Raw genomic sequence first — 19386 nt, 5'->3', positions numbered from 1 at the left:
TAATGCAAGAAGAGAAAAAAATGGGGAAAGATTTATAGAAATGTGTGCCTGTGAATGTATTGTTCATCAAAGATTCCATTAGAAAGTAGCAATTGACAGAAACAAACAGCTTGATATGCAAAAAAAAAAAAAACAAAGAGGGGAGCTATAAACAGAAAGTTTGGTCTTCCCTGACACCTTTCTACACAAATACTACCCCTTGTTGGAATTTTGACTGGCTTGCTAAAAATATTTATTAACTAATACTACTCTTGATATTTTATTCAGAGTAATAAGATCTCATATGAGAATATCAGTGTGAAGGTATTGAACGTTTTTTGGGAGCATAAATTCGTTGCCGCTTTTGGTGGATTTTCTTAATGTTGCTAATATACTTATTAATGAGCATTATTCGGTTAAGTTTTGCAAGAAACACTCATGTGGAAACATTTCCACGAAACGAAACGACTATGATCTGTTTTCATTATATTTTCACATTTTTGTGTCAATAAAACTCCATACATATTTTTCCTATATACACATATAAACTCATCCCCCACGAGCACCAACACACACAAACATTGTGAGCCCCAAGCATTTTCTTTGCTTTTTCATTTAGCAATACTTCCTTCTTCCACATACCCCACACCCTCCCCTACTCGAGAACAGTTGCAAAAAGCAATCAACTGTATCGTCATCGCTCCCTCTCACTCACCAACTCACTCTCTTTCTCTCTCTCATGCTCACCGATACATGTGCGACTCGCGCTCACTTGTTCTAGCGCCCGAACGATCTTCGGTTTTTCGAATGCAGCGCCGCCAGAAAGAACAACAAAAGCAGAAACTTCGTGTCGCACACGCACACTATATACACGTATTTCGATGTGTGTGTGTAGCTTTTTTCGACTTCTATTCTTGCTCGCGCACAATACCTTTTTGCAGCAAATTCAGAAACCAACGGCACTCTCAGGAATAAAATCGTTGTCGTTGCGCTCGTTCGTTCGGTCGTTGTTGTTCACTGTTGCTCCCACACTCCCCCAAAATACTTTGTTATTAGTTTTCCATACAGCGCGCATTACATAAAATAATACACAAAAAAATTAAGAAAAAAAGGGTGACGTTTTTCTGTGTGTTTCGCGTGGAAATTCATAAATATAATTTGTTTATTGTTCATAATTAATAAAAAGCGATAAATTTACATTTAAAACGCGTTCGCGAGTGCATCTCCTGCTCCTCCTAGGAGATAGAGAGAGAGTGGAAAGAGTGTGCAAGGAAAACGCTTCTGCGGGACCGAGTTTTTGTGATGCTCGGCCTGTTCAGTGCCAAAGACGGAGACGGGACGAAAGCTTTGCAGTGAAAAAAGCAGGTGAGTGAGCATAATTTTCAACCCCTTCCCCTGTTGAATGTTTAGCACCCCGGGAACCATCATCGTTCGATCAATTAGTACGGTTAGGCCATTTTTGCGTGTAGAATTTCGCACGAGTCCGCTAAACGGTAAACCGTTAAAGGTTAGGGCTCATAATTTTACAGCGATGAAGTCATTCTGAAAACCCAAAATAAACCAGCCAGCGATCATAAAAAGTCCCCCATTTCCATCATATAATTTGCACTTTTTAGTAGAAAATGCACCTCGCACACATTCACACAGCCACTCGACTCATACCATCGATAGAGGGACAGAGAGACAGAGAGAGTGCTCGCGCTCGGCAACGGTAGTTTGCAACATTCGGGTTCGGTTTAGCGAACATTATGGCTTCGCCTGCAAGTGACTCCGTCACATAGAACAGAGTTGCCAACCTGCCGACCCAGTACATGGCACAGTGGTGGCATCGGCATAAAGAAGGCGGCCCCAAAAGCCCCTGCAGATAATCAATATTCCCAGCACCGTTCCAGATGCTAATTAATGCTTTCAAGCTCGACTCAATCGACTCGCACAGATTAGAGCTAGTGTAAGTGCTTCTTTTCGCCGCTGGCAACTCTGGGCGCGCGCGGCCAGCATACAAAACACGCTCCCTCTCTCACACACTACTCACACACACAACGACTCGCACTCGCTCTCTCGCTCTTGTGCTGCTCGCGTCGCGTTCGGTTTTCGAACTCTGCCGCTCAGGTTAGAGGCAAACACTTTCCGTTCGCTCACGTCACTCCGTCACATCCACTCCGCGCGTTCACAATTCCTGTTGTGCGGTGTGGCTGCTACTCTTCCTCTCTGCTCTGCTCTGCCTACTCCGCAGCAGCTATGAGCACACATACACAACACGTACTACGGAAACCAGAACTTGGCTCGTTTTAATAAAAATAAATTCGATTTTATTGCTTTTCCCGTCGCGTGTGTGTGCGTGCACTTCTTGGAAAATCAACACCGAAATTGTATATGTGCAAAGTTTCATAAATCGACGACTACGTGTGCTGCCTGTGATTCTATTTCGGTGTGTATAATTAACAGTATTTCTACTTCTGAACTGAGGAGTGCGAAAGTGCACTGCCTAGAACTGTACTTTCTAATCTGTGTTCAAAGCATCTATCAATGTGTGTGTCAGTGTGTGCGGGTGAGGGGTTTTTGCATATCAAATCGATATTTCCAATGTCTGCTGCTCGTTGATATCGATTTTTCTAGGGGAAAGCTTTTCCACAAGCAGCGCAGAGCTTTTGGCTCTCGCTTTGTATGCATTTTGAAGTAAATGACGGGCAATTTTCACTAATTTTCATGAACACAGACACATTTTATGTATGTACATACATATGTGTACCTATGTAAGTACTCGCTTTCCATGCAAATGAGGTCAAGTGTTGCAGTGAGAAAATGTTTCACTGCGAGAGAGAGTGCAGCCGTATGTGTGTGTGTGTGTGTGAGAGTCAGTGCGTTACATAAGCTTTTTCTAATTAACTGCGGAAAACACTGCCAAACACGCGCAGCAATATGACAGTCGAACAAAAGCTCCTCCAAATGCACCAAATAGTCCACAAATAAACTGAAAATATTCAGACTCCCAAGTAGAGCACGTTTTTCACATTTCTAGCTCTATGTATGGCCGCCATCTTGGTTTTTCCCCCCTTTGTCCGACAGCAGCAGCAGTTGTGGTGGCAGCGACAGAGACAGAGACGAGACCCCTCCACACATAAAATATTTTGTTCAATGCTGCGACGTCGCCGTGAGCTCTCTCTCTTACTCTTACTCCCTCTCACTCTGTGACTCGGTGGTGTTCGGCGCCCGCCGACTTCGTTTGCTTTTCGTTTTATGTTTGTTCGAGAAAAAAAGCGTGAAATTTTCTCTCTGCACTTTTCACACAAACACACGTTCACATACAAATGAACAGGCGCGCCAAGTTGGCGCTCTGTCTCTTCTCCTCTCTCTCTCACACACTCTCTGCCTGCCTGCCTGTTCGCCACATATTTTGGTTTCCACTTTGTGCTATACTTCTTTTGCTTCGCTTTTTTTTTGTTTTATTGTTTTGTGCTCTAGAGACACGTTTACATTTTCATTTTTCATATTTTCGTCGTATCGCGCGCGCGATTTCTGCCTTGCCTTGTCGTCCGCCATGTTGTGCTATTGCTCCGTTAGAAGGCGCGCGCAACGTTGCCAAATTTCACATAGCACTGCAGCTTTGAAAAAGTTTCATTTGTTTACATTCCACGCACATGTGCAGAATAATAATAACAATACGGCCCCATAAAAAAAACGCTGAGGAGCAGAGAGCTTTTTACGCAACAAGTGTAGTAGAAATCGCAAAGAAAAACGCCAAAACCCAGAAAAGCTGCCAACGTTTCTCTCTTTTCTCTGTTTACCATTTCTTCTGCTATGCTGCATTCTTCTCACTCTGATCTCACACGATAGTGGGCTATGCAAATTCAGCAAAATGTATGCCCACTGGCCCACCCAATGCGATGACCTTGCGAGTGGGCTTCAGACCCTACACTGACCTACACACCTATCCGATGTTCTGCTTTATTCTTGATTCTTTGCTACTACTACTATTATTATTATTATTTATAGTAAACCGTAATAACAAGCCTTTTTTGCGCACCGTTATCGTCACCTGCTCTTTGGGCTTCGTGTTCAGCCTTTAGTTTATTTTTGTTGTTGTTTTGTATGTTAGTTTTTTTTTATTATATTTTCGCTTTTGCGCCGCCATTAGCGAAAAAGTTCGTTGAACCTTTTGTGTTTCACTTTTAGTTATTGTTGATTACCGCCGCTGTCTCTGGGCCTTCGGGTGGTGCGGTGCGTGCTCAAATCACTTTCACTCAGGAGGTGTGGCACGCAGAAACTGCCATCAAAGTTAGTACACTCACCAAAATGGGCTATTTCCTTTCCCTAAGTATTTCTGTGTAGAATTGTTTTGACATCCATTTAATGTGGATTACAGTTGAAACCTTGGAAAACCCCTCAGCAGCTCAGAACCCACATTAAATTTACAATATGCCTAAAAAGCGAACAACACAACCAAAATGAGGAGATAGACTTCACCGCGGACCAAATTTGGATTCCAATAGATGGCCGGTCGGTCGGTCGGTAGTCTCACCCAAGACCCGACTTCTCTGTCTCTTTTCAACAAGCCCTTAACATTCACTTTGGATGGCGAGAAACAAGTTTTGCGGTGGCTGGCTAAGGCTCATGACTGTTTTGCTTCGCTTTTCGCTGCTTTAATGGCAAAAACGACATTTTCTGCTGAGACCAGGCACAAAACACACAGAACGAAGCGAACAGAGGGGAAAATAAGAAAATGAGGAACGGAATACTCGATACACTTACAAATGGCAACTAAATGTTTTATCGGAAATGCCTAAATAAAAGAATGAGGAATATTTCATCGAACTGGGATCCTGGAGTTTCCACATTTGCATATGTATATCGAGTCCCTGATTAGTAGCCCACCTATCGGCCCCTCGCTCTAGGTACAACTTTCATTCGTCAGTGGATATGCTCTGCGACCCTCTGCCTTCTCTCAATTGAGTGGCAAAAAGCAGAAAGGGTGTAAAAATATACAAATGAGGGACTGGGAAAGACAGACGAACGCCTACGTGGGTTGTCGGAGGCGATTGGTAGCCGGGGGCCTTAGCTGGGAGTTATGTTCTCGGTTAGGTTGTCTTGTTGTTGCTGTTGCTATTCTGAAATGCCAGAAATTAAATTATTGAAAGTCAGTGCCTGCGCCGGCAGAGCTACAGCCCCAGCCGCCACACCATCGACCATCGGATCTGTGGCGGTTTATTTTTACGTCGTAAATATACAAATTTTATGTCTCGCACGCACTCACACAGCGGCACCACACCTTCACCACTCGCACAGAGAGCTACAGAGGCGGCGGCGGAGATTGGAACGAGCTGAAAAAAGATTCCACTTTATGCAAATCTTGTGGGGGAAGTTTTATATTTTGTTCTTGGCCAGCCCCAGTGGCTGCTGTCCCATGTCCCGTCCCCCGACCCTCTCTTTCTCTTTCCCATTTCAGTTATTTCCATTTTAAATTTGTTTTTCTGAATCGGTGTGAGTGTGTGCCTGTGTGCCCGAGAGTGTCTGTGTCATGGCGATTTTTCTGGCTGCGATGTGAAATGAGTTCCTCAAACTGGTTTTTCTGCCAACCAACTCAATGCGATCGGGGACCGACTTTACTCAACTCCAACCACCACCCGCCGTTGCCATCGCTGTCGCTGTCGCTGTACCGCCCAGCGAAGCCGTTTTTCGAAATGGCACAGTTCTTGTATTTTGCGGAACCGGTTTTTCTTTTGACTTTTTAAGAACACAGAGAACCAGGCAGGGACAGGGACAGGCTCAGGCACAGGCGGCAGTGCCCGAGGGGCATTCTCATATTGAAATCACACTCGAGCCGACAGAGTTTTCACTCACTTGCAGAGACGGGAGAGAGAGAGAGAGAGAGAGAGAGAGGGAGATTGTGTGAGCGAAACCCCATGGGGCCATCAAGTTTCCAATTTCCAGCCTTTTAGGGCAACTTCCTGTGCCTAAAAGGACGACAGTTGTGGCTCATGATCCAACATCTGCCCTCCCAAAGAGGGATGGGTTGGTGTATGGACCGGGGGGATCGGGCTGGCTCTCAGGGCACAACATCCGTTGCGGTGCAGTTGATTAGGGGATGATTGCAACCCCAAAAATGCTGGGCTAGACTTTTGGACCGGACCCTTTTTTGCTCCCTCTCCCCGCTCCCAAGAGACCAAACCAGTTTTCGGGGTTGCCGTCTGGCGCGTGCTTAAAATGGGGGGGACCGACATCTTATTATTATCCTCCATCCCATTCCATTCAATCCAATCATTCTGCATACATATTTACCATCCCATCGCATCGCCGCATCCTTCGCTACCCTTGCATTTCCATTTGGCACTCGAGCATGTTGGCATTGAATCGGATTCAATGGATTCTAAGCCATCCTGTTTGCCTAGAGTAATTAATGAAGATTTTTTCGCTAACATTGCGTGTCGTTTTTCGGACACTGACGCATAGTTTGATAGTAGATCTCTTCACACTTCCAGCCCATAATGGCAGCAGTCGTTCATCGTAAAGTATGGATATTTGTACACACTTTCCATGCCATAAAAGCGGGTGCTAAATCAATAAATCAGTTGAGTTTTTCGCTAACAACGTTTCGTATGATAATATTTGAACGTAGTTTGATAGTAGATCTCAGCACAGTATTCTTAAGACTCATTTTCAGCTCTCGCAACTTGCTATTCACAACATGTGGAGTATAACAATCATATTTCCATATAGTAGCGGTTGCAAAATTATATCTTCAGTAGAGTTTTTCGCTAACAACGTTTCGTATTGTGAAATTTGAACGTAGTTTGATAGTAGATCTCAGCACAAGACTTTTCGCATATCCATCATCCTTTAAGCAATCGCATGTTTTAGAGTGTTGAGGATACAATTTCCCCAACATTCAGAATGCGGTTGCCAGATTGAACTCCAGGTGAGATTTTCGCTAACAATGTACCGCAAATCGTAATTTGGACATCGTTTGATAGTAGACCTCAACACAAACTCATTTATTTCACCATCCCCATTCTCGCCTTTTCCTAGTTCTCTCTCCCATTCACAAAGAATAAGATGAACCCCAAAAGAAATGCGCCCCTTGGACCCAACTGTACTTTTTCCACACACACACAACCATCTCTCGCTTCCAACTCTCTCAGCAGCAGCAGCAGTAAGAGCAGGCAGCGACGACGCCATTACGGCGCAAGGATCCCATTTTTCGTTTATAATCCTCCACCATCTGCGCAAAAACAGAACCTTGCAATGTGCAAAGAGCGCGCGCCCGTCACAAAGGGAGAGGGAGAGAGAGACAGAGAGCGATAGCGAGAGAGATCCTTTTTCATGCGACTGCTGCTGCTGCTGCTGCCGCCTCCTCCACCTCTCCTCCTACTCTTCCCTCCCTCCCTTCCTTCACTTTTACCTACTCTGTCACTGTCTCTCTGTCCCCTTTGTGTGTGTACTAAATCCCCTTTTGTGTCGAGTTCTGCTTTGTGCGTGCGTGTGTGTGTGTGAGTGGAGAGAGAGGAAAACCCCTTGGCCCATGTCTAGCCAATGCATCATTAACGTTGGGGTAAAAGCCTGCTGCCCCGGTTTGCTGCCCCTGACAACTGAACTCTACTCTGCTGAACACATGGCGCTATCCAGTGCGCAGGCCCTGCACTCTGCTCCTTGTGACGTTAATGTGTATACCCTTAATTCGTGGAAAAACTGATCCCTCGCCTCTAAATGATGCGACGCCTAACGGTACTTGACACGCTGGGGGTGATTCTCTCTATTTTTTTCGCCTGGATCGGATGATTCCCTACCCTTTTCGTTTTGGCAAAAAAAAATAAACACTGAAAATGAACAAAATACGCAACAAATGTGTGTGCGTGTGTTTGCATGAAAAAGGGAGCCTCAATTGGTGAGTGCGTCACGTAGCACATTTGTACACGTAAATATGTATGCGTAGTGCCATCTCTGTTGCGCTCGTTGCTGGAATGTTGGCACGAGCACAGTTAGGTTTTCTCTCCCATTTGGGAATTTCTTTATTCGCTTCAACGCTCCCCCCTGTTTTCTGTGGCTGCAGCTGGCTCTTCTCATTTGAGCTGATGATTAAATTACGGCAGGAAATGAACGCAAAACAATAAAAGAGGAACAGACATGATGCTGCTCCATCTGGCAAATAATTTTCGCTTCGATTTTGAAAAACTCATCTTCATCCAGGCAGAGGCAGACGAAAATCGCTGATTGCGGCGAATTCAATTGTCTCGCCTCTACCTGTGTATGCTTGTGTGAGTGTGTTTCGTATAGTTCCCGTTACATTTTCTTTGCCCGCGTTCGGCACGATTGCTGCTGCTGCAGTTTTTGTAAAGGCTCCTTTTGTCCAGCCTCTGTTCTGCTCTTCGCTGCCTACCTGCTCTCTCCTGCTGCTTGGCAATTTCATAACGTGCCCCCCAAAAGGAGAGTGACGCCGCTCACTCGCGTTCGCTATCTCGCTCTCGCGCGCACACATCATCCACTCTGGCTGGCTGCAACAACTTCGTTAGCTGGCGGCCATTGGCTCAAAACAAGAGTAGAGAGAGAGAGAGAGAGCGTAAAGCGAACGAGAGCAGCGACGCGAGCCCGACGCTCGCTCGCTCAGTTTCCATCACATTTGCGTCGTCGTTTCAGTTCCGTTCAATCGCTCGCAGTTTTGTTTGGTTTTTCTTGCGCTGTGTGGCAGATCGCGAACAACGCGTGCGGTTTTCTGGCTACACTACTAAATTACATACACATGCACAGCAGAAGCAAACAGAATAGAAAAACCTTTTAGTGCGAATTCTTTACATAGTAAGTGCCCGTGATAAATTCTGTGGAGTGTATATGCTATGCTGCTCGTTTGGGATGGGGGGAACGCGATTGTGAAATTGGTTTATGTTCGCAGTCATCCATATCTATGTGTCCGTGTGTTGGTGTGCCTCGCTTCTAATGAAAAATGTTCTATTTATAAAAGGCACACCATAAAAAAATGAAACACAGGGGACGACGAGATTGCTCCACACTTTAACTTTCAAAATTATCAGGCGTATGCCTGTGTGTGTGGTGCTTGTGGAAAATGAAAACCATCATAAATATTCGTCTGGAAATTGTATGCATGTGTGTGTCTACTTGTGAAATTTTCCACGACGAAGAAAAAAACCTTTCAGCGCTCACACACACACACACGCTCGAACACTTTCATACGTACGTGTGCCTGCAGCGACGCGACTTGACAAAAGCTGCGCTGCTTGCTGCGAAACTTCCCCTCTTTATGCTTCATGCTGGGTTTTTTCTTTTTTCGGTCGTCACGAAGTCTCTTCGTCGTCGTTTATCGTATTCATCGATCTCCAACACTAGCACAAGGCGGGAGCGGCAGCAGCAGCAGCAACTGTAACATCGCCGCAAATCCGTTAGGCTCTCAGTTGGCGTCGCTTGTCGTTTGGGAGCGAAAAAGAGAAATAGAGAGAGGGAGCCAGTTCCGTTGTCGGGGAAAGAGCAAAGTTGAAAAATTAACAAGAAGAAAAAGGAACACGAAAAAATTGCATTTGCAGTTGTGTATTTGGGCGTCATAGAGGGCGCTTTTGTGTGCGTGATTTCTTCTTTTATTTTTGTTTAGCATGTATGCAAAATGTATGTATTTGTATGATGTGGAATGCAAATAACAATAATCTCGTCAGTCAAGTGTATGCCTGTGTTTGTGTGGAAAAGAGATGCGAGATTTTAGCGTTGAAATATTTAACATGAACATGAACTTGACCTTGGGGCGCGGAATAATCTGCAATATTCAGAGTTTGCCTTGTACTAACTGTAATTTTCTCGTTGTTTTTCCTTGCAGCATAACTGACATAAGATCATCGGAGGAGGAAGAGCTGTTTCCCCAATTCTAGCTGTATCTATAACTGTACCGATTAGGTAGCTTTATCCACCCGAGAAAGGTAGCACAAAAGCGCGGCAAGAGGAGAGCACAACCCGGCCCGGCCACGTCCAGGACGTGGGCTAACTCCGCCCCACCACCACCTCCACCAACATCCCGCTGTGAACATCCCTTTCACGTATCAACTGTGTCCGCATACCGCCCCAAGATGGACGACGATCAGCAGTTCTGCCTGCGCTGGAACAACCACCAGAGCACTCTGATCAGCGTATTCGACACGCTGTTGGAGAACGAGACCCTAGTCGATTGCACGCTCGCCGCCGAGGGCAAGTTCCTCAAGGCCCACAAGGTGGTTCTGTCCGCCTGCAGTCCCTACTTTGCTGTAAGTATTGAATACTCTCACTCTGTTCCTTTTGTCGGGTTAGCATATTGACATCCTCCCCTCTTTTTGCAATTTGCAGACCTTACTCCAAGAACAGTACGACAAGCATCCGATCTTCATACTCAAGGATGTCAAGTACCAGGAGCTCCGCGCCATGATGGACTACATGTACCGTGGCGAGGTCAACATCTCACAGGACCAGCTGGCCGCGCTTCTCAAGGCGGCAGAGTCGCTGCAGATCAAGGGCCTGTCCGATAACCGCACCGGCGGAGGCAGCTCCGCGGTCGCACCCAAGCCAGAGTCCTCGCAGCATCATCGCGGGGGCAAGATGAGCGGCGCCTACACACTGGAACAGACAAAGCGCGCTCGCCTGGCCACGGGCGGAGCAATGGACACCTCTGGGGACGTGTCCGGATCGCGCGAGGGCTCTTCGAGTCCGTCGCGTCGTCGTCGAAAAGTCAGACGCCGCAGCCTTGAGAACGGTGAGTTTAGTTAAACGAATCTCCCAAAGTTGTAGTTTAATCTGACCAAACGATCTCTTTGCAGATGTCCACGACAACTCCAACTCGTCTGTTCTGCAGGCAGCCGCCTCGAATCAGTCTATCCTCCAACAGACAAGCGCAGGCCTCGCCGTCTCCGCCCTGGTCAGCACCCAGCTGTCCGGTGGCGGCAGCAACGCGGCCGGCACCAGCCAAGTCCCGACCCAGCAGCCATTGACCAGCACCAACGTTACCAAAAAGACTGAAAGCGCTAAACTAACATCATCGACAGCCGCCCCAGCTCACGCCGCCACTGCGACAGCAGCCGGCCAGCAGCAGCAGCTGCAGCAGACCAGCGATGCCATCAACACCGAGAACGTACAACCACAGAGCCAAGGCGCCCAAGGCGATGTCGGTGATGCCGATGATATGGAGGAGGTGAGCGCAGCTTCCGGAGGAGTCACTTCGGCGGCCTCAGGCGCCGGTGCGTCCGCTGGAGCCGTACACACTGGTGTCGTGGTCAAGCAACTGGCAGCCGTCGTCGATAAGTCTTCGTCCAATCACAAGCAAAAGGCCAAGGACAACAGCGTGTCGTCCGTGGGCTCAGAAATGGTTATCGAGCCCAAGGCCGAATACGATGATGATACGCACGACGAAAATGTAGAGGACTTGACACTTGACGAGGAGGATATGACAATGGAGGAGCTGGACCAGACGGCCGGCACCAGCCAGGGTGGCGAAGGATCTAGTCAAAGTAAGTTCTAAACGACAGACACAACAGACACTTGGGCGACACTAATACATTGATTCTCCCTGTCCCTGCAGCATATGCAACATGGCAACACGACAGATCTCAGGATGAACTCGGACTCATGGCACAGGATGCACAGCAACGGGATCCACAAGGTGAGTTTTTGCTGCCTCTCTATATCATGCCAGAAGAAATGAGCTACGAAAAGAATAAAGAAGAAAACAAATGAAAAAGCAAAGCCTAGCATAGACACGTTAGCCAATATATTAAAGAGAACAGAATTAAAAGACAGCGAGCACGACAACAACAACAACGAGAGCTTCAATTTCAAAAGAGAGTCCACATTCAAGGTCTCCCTCAACTCCAAATACAATAACTCCAATTTCCACATACATATTCTACCTATATAAAGCTATTTAATACATACAAATTATATATTTACTTGACAATTGAATATTTGATGTGCCCACAAAAGTCGTGCTCCGAAAAAAGCTCTTGAAAACGTTCAACAGAAGCCTTGAATTAGCGAAGTTTTTTTTTATATTTTTTTTTGGCCCTAATTAGAGGAAAAAAGCAAGCAACAAGAAAAAAGTACAAATGAAACTACAAACAATATCCAAACTGTGAGGGGGCGAGCGGGCATTGAGCAAGTAATATCTGCTCCGCTCTCCCGTCACAGAACCAGAAACCACGAAAAGAAAAAAACAAAAACAAGAACAGAATAATTAATAACCAGAACAAATAATTTGTGCAAGTTGAAAGTATTACTTAAACTCTTTCTTTATTATATAATTATGATTTCCTAACAATCCATAATTTATTCAATTACGACACACACACACACAAACACACACACACATATAATTCGTATGACTAGTATTTTGTATATATTAATTATAACGATTGATTTACTTAACTTAACACACCCTCGAAAATGAAAACACACACGAAACATGTTTGATTGCTATACTACCACAACCCACCCACAACGCCCACAACAACAACCCCTAAACCACACATTCCTTCACCCACCACCACCCCCCACAATCACAACCACAACCACAAATCTTAACACATTTTCATTTTTATCATTATATATCTATGTATATGTATGTATGATTCTATGTATGATCATTTGCTGTTGAACTTTTATTGTAATCATTTTACCAATTGGTGTTTGTTTAACCCTTATTTGCCTTACTGTATTATACATATCAATTTAAACAATTATTATTTACCATATTCGCCCGCGTCACTTTCTCTATTTCCCTCTCCTCCTTCTACTTCCTTCTGTCTGTCGCCACCCCCTACATTTTTCACCCTGAGAAAACATTAAGCCAGCTGCAGAGCAAAGTTCATTTACACACACGCACACACACAAAAACATTCACACACACACACAGACTCACTTGAAATTTAGGCAGATGAATTTAAGTTAGTTTTTAAGGAGAAAACTTTTCTATGCCACTGCTGTATGATGTGTGTGCGTGTGTGTCTTGCCCATCGTGTCGTATGTGGGTGATCAATGTGGTCCCGTTGCTCCTTTACCACCGTCTCTTCTTATCTATCGCTCTCTCTCTCTCTCCCTCTCATCCTCTCTCTCGCTGGTTATCAATCTAAGCTGCTGTATCTGTGTGCTTGTGTGTTTAGAACAGGGCTGTGGCAGTAGCAACGAGAAGAGTGAGAGGGCAATTAGCTCTCGCTGTACCAGTACAGGCGCGTCAAAAGTTTGGCCACACTTCCAGCAAGTTTTTGTTTTCTTTGTAAACTAACTGAATTTTGTTTGTTGTCCATATTGCTTTTGCCTTGTTTTAAAGCATACAAAAACATACACAACAGCCGCCACCACACGCCAAAGCCATAGCTACAGCCACGTCCACGTCCAAGCCCACACATTATCATTTCTCGCCCACATTGTGTCATATTTTGATTGTTTGTCCTCTGCCCGCCCCCCACAGAACTCTCAGCGCGTGCTAATGTTTTACACAATGTTTTACTTTATACATTTATATATACATATATATTTATGAACAAAATACGCATGCAGTTTTAAATTGTATTTTAGTACGTACACATATCTATTACTACATATATATTTTGCTTTATTTTGGTTGACGGGACTTTTTCTTTCTTTCTTTCTTTCTGTTTATTTTCCATATGAATTTTGTATTTAGTTCTTATGCTAGTATGTAAGCTTTTCCGATCACGCTTTAAGGGAGAGAGGGTTGTGAAACCTTTTCTCCAAAGCTCGCGCGCGTTCCTATCACGCTTCTCCGCGCCTGCGTCTCCTCGGTATTCGTTCTATCCAGCTGTGCGCAAACGTTTCCTCTGGTCTTCACAGGGGGAACAAGAGTTTCGCATAGTCGCGCATTTTTGAATAAACAAAAACAAAGCAAACCCCCCTTTTAAAGTGCAAAGTGAAAAGAGTCAAGAACGCCGAAGACTTGGAATGGACCGCGCCACACCAGATGAATCAGCGGAGGAGGATCAGCTGTCTTGTTGCAGGTTGAGTCAGTGCCAGATATAAAGCTTGTAGCCATCCGGTGGATGGTGAGGTACAGTTGCGGCTTTAGGCATCTGAACGAGACCCAGGCAGGCTGCAGCAGCGAACTTCTTCAACCGGATCAGATCAGGTATCACTCGCAGGTAAGTATGCTTCGCTCAACGGTATCGGTTGAGTGGAGTGATATGCAAAAATGAAATGAATTTTTGTATTTTAAGTTCATTTTTGTTCAACCATTCCCTACCACATCCCACATCCCTGATTCCAAATCATCCTTCTCCACATCAAGAAACAAATTTCCAGCAATATTCCAGGTAATGTGAACAGTTGTGTGTTGCCCCCCGCTTACGAAATGACTGTGAAAAGCTGTTATGAGCGGAGGGGTGGGCCGCTCTTTGAGATGCCGATGCCCAGGGTAAGCTATAGTGTAATTCCTCCAATGCCACCTCTCTCTATACATTACATACAGATCTATATTTTTTTTCTGGTTTAATTTTTAAGTATACACATTAAACTTACATTGTACATATCTATATTTTAATTGAAACTTTTGCGTTGGGCGTGTTTGTTCCTCGACCAAAAGTGAAACGAAAATTGCTCGAAGCGTTGCCAAACATCCAACATCAAACAAAATCCACAACTCAATGCTTTGGAATGAAAGAATCGAATCTCAATTGGGGTCGGTCGGCCCCCACTCTAGAGGATTAATCGTAAACGAAAAGATACTTTTGGTTGCTGTTTGACTTGAGTAGAACTATGCAGATTAGGGCCATTAATGGGAATGATTTGGGTCCCTCTATTTGTAAGCTTTCAAAGCTCTCATTTAGTTTTATTTTTGCTACTTTTTTCGTTGTCTTCTCTTCTTTGCCATCCCTAATCACCCATATCACCCGTTTCGCTTTTCTATACAAGAATCTTGTTTGCTCAATAATTTATTTTGACTTTGTTTTTGAGGTTTATAAATGTTTCTCTTTTAATATAATATGCATAAAGTTGTTGTTGTTGTACTGGTCCTCAGACTACCCCTCTCGCTCACTCCACCATGCCATCTGCAGTTTTGTTAATTGTTCAATCGGCGAAAACACAATGCTCGAGGCGAGGCATATTCTCGTCGTCGTGTTCGGTGCTCGTTCAAGTTCAAGGTCGGCTAAAAATGTTTTCTATGTATGAGATTGTGAGCTTTTTTTCCCCCTCCCTCTCTCTTTATCTCTCTTTCTCGCTTTAATCAGCATTGCGGTTATTTGTTGACGATCAAAAGGTGAGAGCAGCAATGAAGGGGGGCTGGGCATGGTAGCGAAACGAAGCAATAATATTAATGTTCATATCTCTGTGAATGTATCTCGTTTTCTGGTTGCTGGTTGTGCTTGTTCTTTCCCTGTTTTCGGCTCGTTTGCTATTTATTTTCACGGTGCATCCGTGTAAAGTTAACGATGATGATGCTCCGATCATGATGAGGTTCAAAATGATGGGATTTAACGTTGAATATCTATCTGCGAACTATGCATATACTTTACTGGGATTTTGTTCTTTTCTTGAGCGAATTTCGATTCGTAGAAAGTTGCTTGACTGGAAATCAAATATCTTAACCAACAACTACGACATATCGGTTAATATGGTTAAAGTTGTTTATACCACTTCCACTTCAGCAGAGAGTACTGTATCGTTAGCAGTGGGAATATAGAGTTGGGATACCAAATTTGATCATTTTTGTATTACCCGATCAGCCATTTCCTCTCGTCTACTTTGGACAGATGCAAATCTGTATTTTTGCTGCATGCAATCAATAGATGGATCATATTTAGCTAAGGACATTATTGGTAACCTAGATGCACTAGATATGACCTTGAAGTTTGTATAGTTTCGTGCAAAATGCAGTATTATTTAACCCTTTTGGGTGCTGCCAACTGATTCACGAATGAGTTGTCTGCCATTTGATACATAATTCCATGCATTGCATCAATCGGTATTTGGTTTTAGCCCAGTTGAAAGTTGTTTGCATGGCCTTGACCCAGTTCACAGTTGAGTTTGTTGGCAAAGCACAGGCAGGCATAGCATATATACAGCACGTGTATGTGCGTCCACTTGCCAGACAGTTGATTATTTTGTGTGTTCTGTTACACGGAAATCCACGAAAAAGCTCTTGAAAACTTTCAAGGATATTTGCTTGCTTTCTCATCCCCCCTACCTTTCTCTCAGTGTGTGTGTGTCTGTGTTTGTTGTTCTTAATATTAAAATACTATTCAAATGTATGTCCTTTGACTAAAAAAGCTTAAGCTTCTGTATATGTAGTTTGTAGGCAAAACCAAAAACACTTTCTCCATCACATTTAAGTAAATCTGTAGCTGTGGTAAATGTGTTTATCTGAACTTCTCTACCCTATCTCCCTCCCACCCTTCTCTACACTTTTCTGTACATTTTCAACTTGCAAAATTAATATAAACAAAAAGATGAGAAAAGAGTTTGAAGAGCTTTTTGAAGGGTCAGTCAGTAGTTGACAGCAGTAGAAAGTAGACAGCCGCCAGCAAAACAATTCTATCGAATCCACATTGACGATCATTAGATCATGATTGAGACCGAAAAATGTTCTCTAGTTTCTAATGAAATTCTTTAGAATTCAGGAAACTTCAAATTGCCTTTAAATATTCTAGAATGTGTGCACGATCAGAGGCACATTCCTTGTGAATTCCTTCCATTCAGTCAATCTTAATAATAAATATTTGAATTATTTCCATACTGTTATTCCTACAGTAATTGTTCATTTCTGTTAATCCGTTCCTAAAGTAAGCATTTTAAATGCATAAACCTTGCTCAATATCATTTTGGACTATGGTAAAAGTATAAAAATACTTCTAAAATAGAATCGTGGAAATTGTTTGCTGTTTTCGCTTAACAAATATTTTGTGAACATTTTGTGGAATAAGGAAAAAGTGATCAGTGATCAGGCATGACAGGATCTCTATTTTTTTTTGGTTCGTAGGGGAGCATTATCCATGAATGGACATTTACCTGACCACCCTCTTATTTGTTTTTCTCTTTACACCCTCTCTCTCTCGTACACACACATACACCTTCACACACCACTTGACGCAACCGTGCGATTGCTCTCGCTCTCGCTCTCATTGCTTGTTTTTGGTGTGTTAGACGGATTTGTTCTGCCCAAAATTACTGCCGTGCGGGGTGGCTCAAAGCGTGTGGCCCGCAGAAAGATTTACCAGAGCCAGACACCCGCCTCCACATCCACCCATACGATGTCACGGCGCAAGCGCAAGGTGACTGCCGCCTCATCCACATCGCGCAGGTAAATTGTGCTTCCCCCACATTTTTGAGCTTTCAAAAACAAAACCAGTCTACCACCCACCCAACCACTCTCTTGCCATGTTCTCTTCGTTCCGTTTCCCTAGAAATGTCAACGCGGACAGCGGCAGTGGCACTGGCAGTGGCAGCAGTGGCGATCCTCGGTCTCAGCCGCAGTTTCAGGCCCCCGCTCCGGCCCCGTCCCGTCCATCGACGTCGGCCAATGCAGCGGCTAAGGCAGCACCGTATGTGTGTCAGACGTGTGGTCGCACGTACCAGGTGTTGGGTACACTGACGCGACACATGCGCAAAGAGTGCAACCAGCCGAAGAAGTACGTGTGCCGCATGTGCGGACGCGGCTTTCACTATAATTTCAAGCTGCAAGATCACTACTACTATGTGCACAAGGGCGCCTTTAAGAGAGAATAAAAGGATCGGATCCTAGTGGAACAAAGGGATAAACATATAAACATATGTGTATGTAATTGTTTTAATGATGTAAAACTCGTCTATTTCTTGCAAAAGCTACAAAATAAATCTAAATCATGGGTTAGAATTGAACATTTTGATTCTCAATGAGAAGAAGTAAAAGGAAGGAAAGCAAAGAAAAAGGAGATTGTGTTACCGTTAGAAGGAGAGACTGTTGAAATTGTAATCGTGTTTGTCGTGTCGCCTCGCTCGCTCAGTCAGTCGCTCGCTCGCTCGCTGATCTCTGTTTGTCTCTCTATTTCTCTGTCATTCTCTGAGTGTGTTCTGTTTTTCTATTTGCTCTTTGCTCCATCCTTTAATTGCAGGTCTCCTCGAGTTGAGCTTAAACCAAATGTTTTACTATGAGAGCGGTATGCCGCCACCGACAACAGCACGCGGACCACTGGCCGCCACGTGCTTGCCCATAGCCTCGCCACCACTACTGCTCTCCCCACCGCAGATGCAGATGCAGACGCGTAGGGGCAAGTTGCGGGCGCGTAAGAAGAGGGCCGGCAGCGCCAGGAAAGCCATTCCGCCGCCGACAGTGCGCAGTAGCTCGGCATCGGCGCTGGCGCGGAATGCGGAGCTGCGGAATGACGGAAAGTTGCAGTGTCCGCAGTGCCCCAACTCGTACACCCGGCTGTCGGCGCTCAAGCGTCACCTGGAGTTCGAGTGCGGTATGCTGGAGAACTTTCGGTGCGAAGTCTGCGATGCGGGGTTCAAGCGCAAGGACTCGCTGAACCGCCACTGCAAGGTTAAGAAGCACATTACCAAATATTTGTTTTAGACTGAAAGAAGGAAAGCGAACTTAAAGCGAGAACACCTTTCCAAAACCCAAAAAAAAATTTGTATCAGCACTAGCCGTCGGTCGGTCCCGGTCCCCCCTCTTCTTTGTGTTGTTACGAGTCGTTGTTCGGTGTGGAGAAATTTGTTCGCGTGGCCAAAACCGGGGTAATGCCCAAAAAGTCCCAATCAACCGTCATTTGAAGCCATATCTATATATGTTATAATTTTTGATGATTATGAATTGTTTTTGTGCTTGCCAAAGTATACACGTGCACACCACACACACACATACAAACCATACACACCCACACTCATGCCCACTCATTGAATATCCTGCTCCCGACTCTGCTCTCTCTCTCGTTCTCTCTGTATCCTGTCTGTCCCCCCCCTTTCATCATTTCATACCAACTAATGAGCATTAAGTCCCGTTACGACTGTTGCTTAATTTGCTCTTTATCTCTCTCTGACACACGACAAAGAAAAGATCCTCTCCTCTCTTGATCTCCTCCGCGACTGCTTCTGTCCCGCTCTCTTTTTCTTTTCTTTTCTTGATTAACCGTTAACACCCACACATTCCGCCTGACCCCCCAACCGCTACCCCTTTGTTATGCTGCTGTGCATTGTTTTTACGCCTGTTTGAAATTTGTTTTTGTTTGAAAAAGAAGAAAAAGAAAAATAAACATAATTAAAACTGAAATTAATTTATTAATTTACAAACCAACAAAAACCAACCAATATTAATGCTTTCGATAATAATTATAATAACAATTAATCTGGCATTTTGAGAACTCGAATAACAAATTGCTTGTTTGCCTTGAAAATAATAATAAAATAAATAAATAAAACCAAAACTAAGAAAAAGCATGATCCGATCAACCAAGAATTAACGTTTCA

At 44.5% G+C, this 19386-nt stretch overlaps 1 protein-coding gene across 27 annotated transcripts in view; it reads left to right on the top strand.

Annotated features, from left to right (window-relative positions):
- The first annotated feature begins 1156 nt into the window (after nt 1-1156).
- Nucleotides 1157-19386, top strand: part of LOC117892026 (longitudinals lacking protein, isoforms N/O/W/X/Y) — a 60807-nt gene continuing 42577 nt past the window's right edge. For 12 of the 27 annotated variants that reach the window (XM_034797941.1, XM_034797946.1, XM_034797937.1 and 9 more), the window contains exons 1-5: nt 2112-2407; nt 9791-10211; nt 10291-10693; nt 10758-11444; nt 11516-11596. In XM_034797941.1, the coding sequence (XP_034653832.1) occupies nt 10038-10211; nt 10291-10693; nt 10758-11444; nt 11516-11596 (1345 nt within the window). In that variant the 5' untranslated portion in view covers nt 2112-2407; nt 9791-10037. Of the gene's footprint in view, nt 1345-2109; nt 2408-8617; nt 8767-9790; nt 10212-10290; nt 10694-10757; nt 11445-11515; nt 11597-17085; nt 17243-17345; nt 17800-18032; nt 19153-19386 lie in introns of those variants that run through there. The other 15 variants (XM_034797929.1, XM_034797931.1, XM_034797932.1 and 12 more) reach the window with 7 other exon arrangements.

The sequence above is a fragment of the Drosophila subobscura genome, chromosome E (assembly GCF_008121235.1).
Source record: "Drosophila subobscura isolate 14011-0131.10 chromosome E, UCBerk_Dsub_1.0, whole genome shotgun sequence".
In the NCBI taxonomy this organism is placed as follows: domain Eukaryota; kingdom Metazoa; phylum Arthropoda; class Insecta; order Diptera; family Drosophilidae; genus Drosophila; species Drosophila subobscura.
The sequence above is the reverse complement of the archived record's forward strand: the minus strand, read 5'-3'. Positions and strand labels throughout refer to the sequence as shown.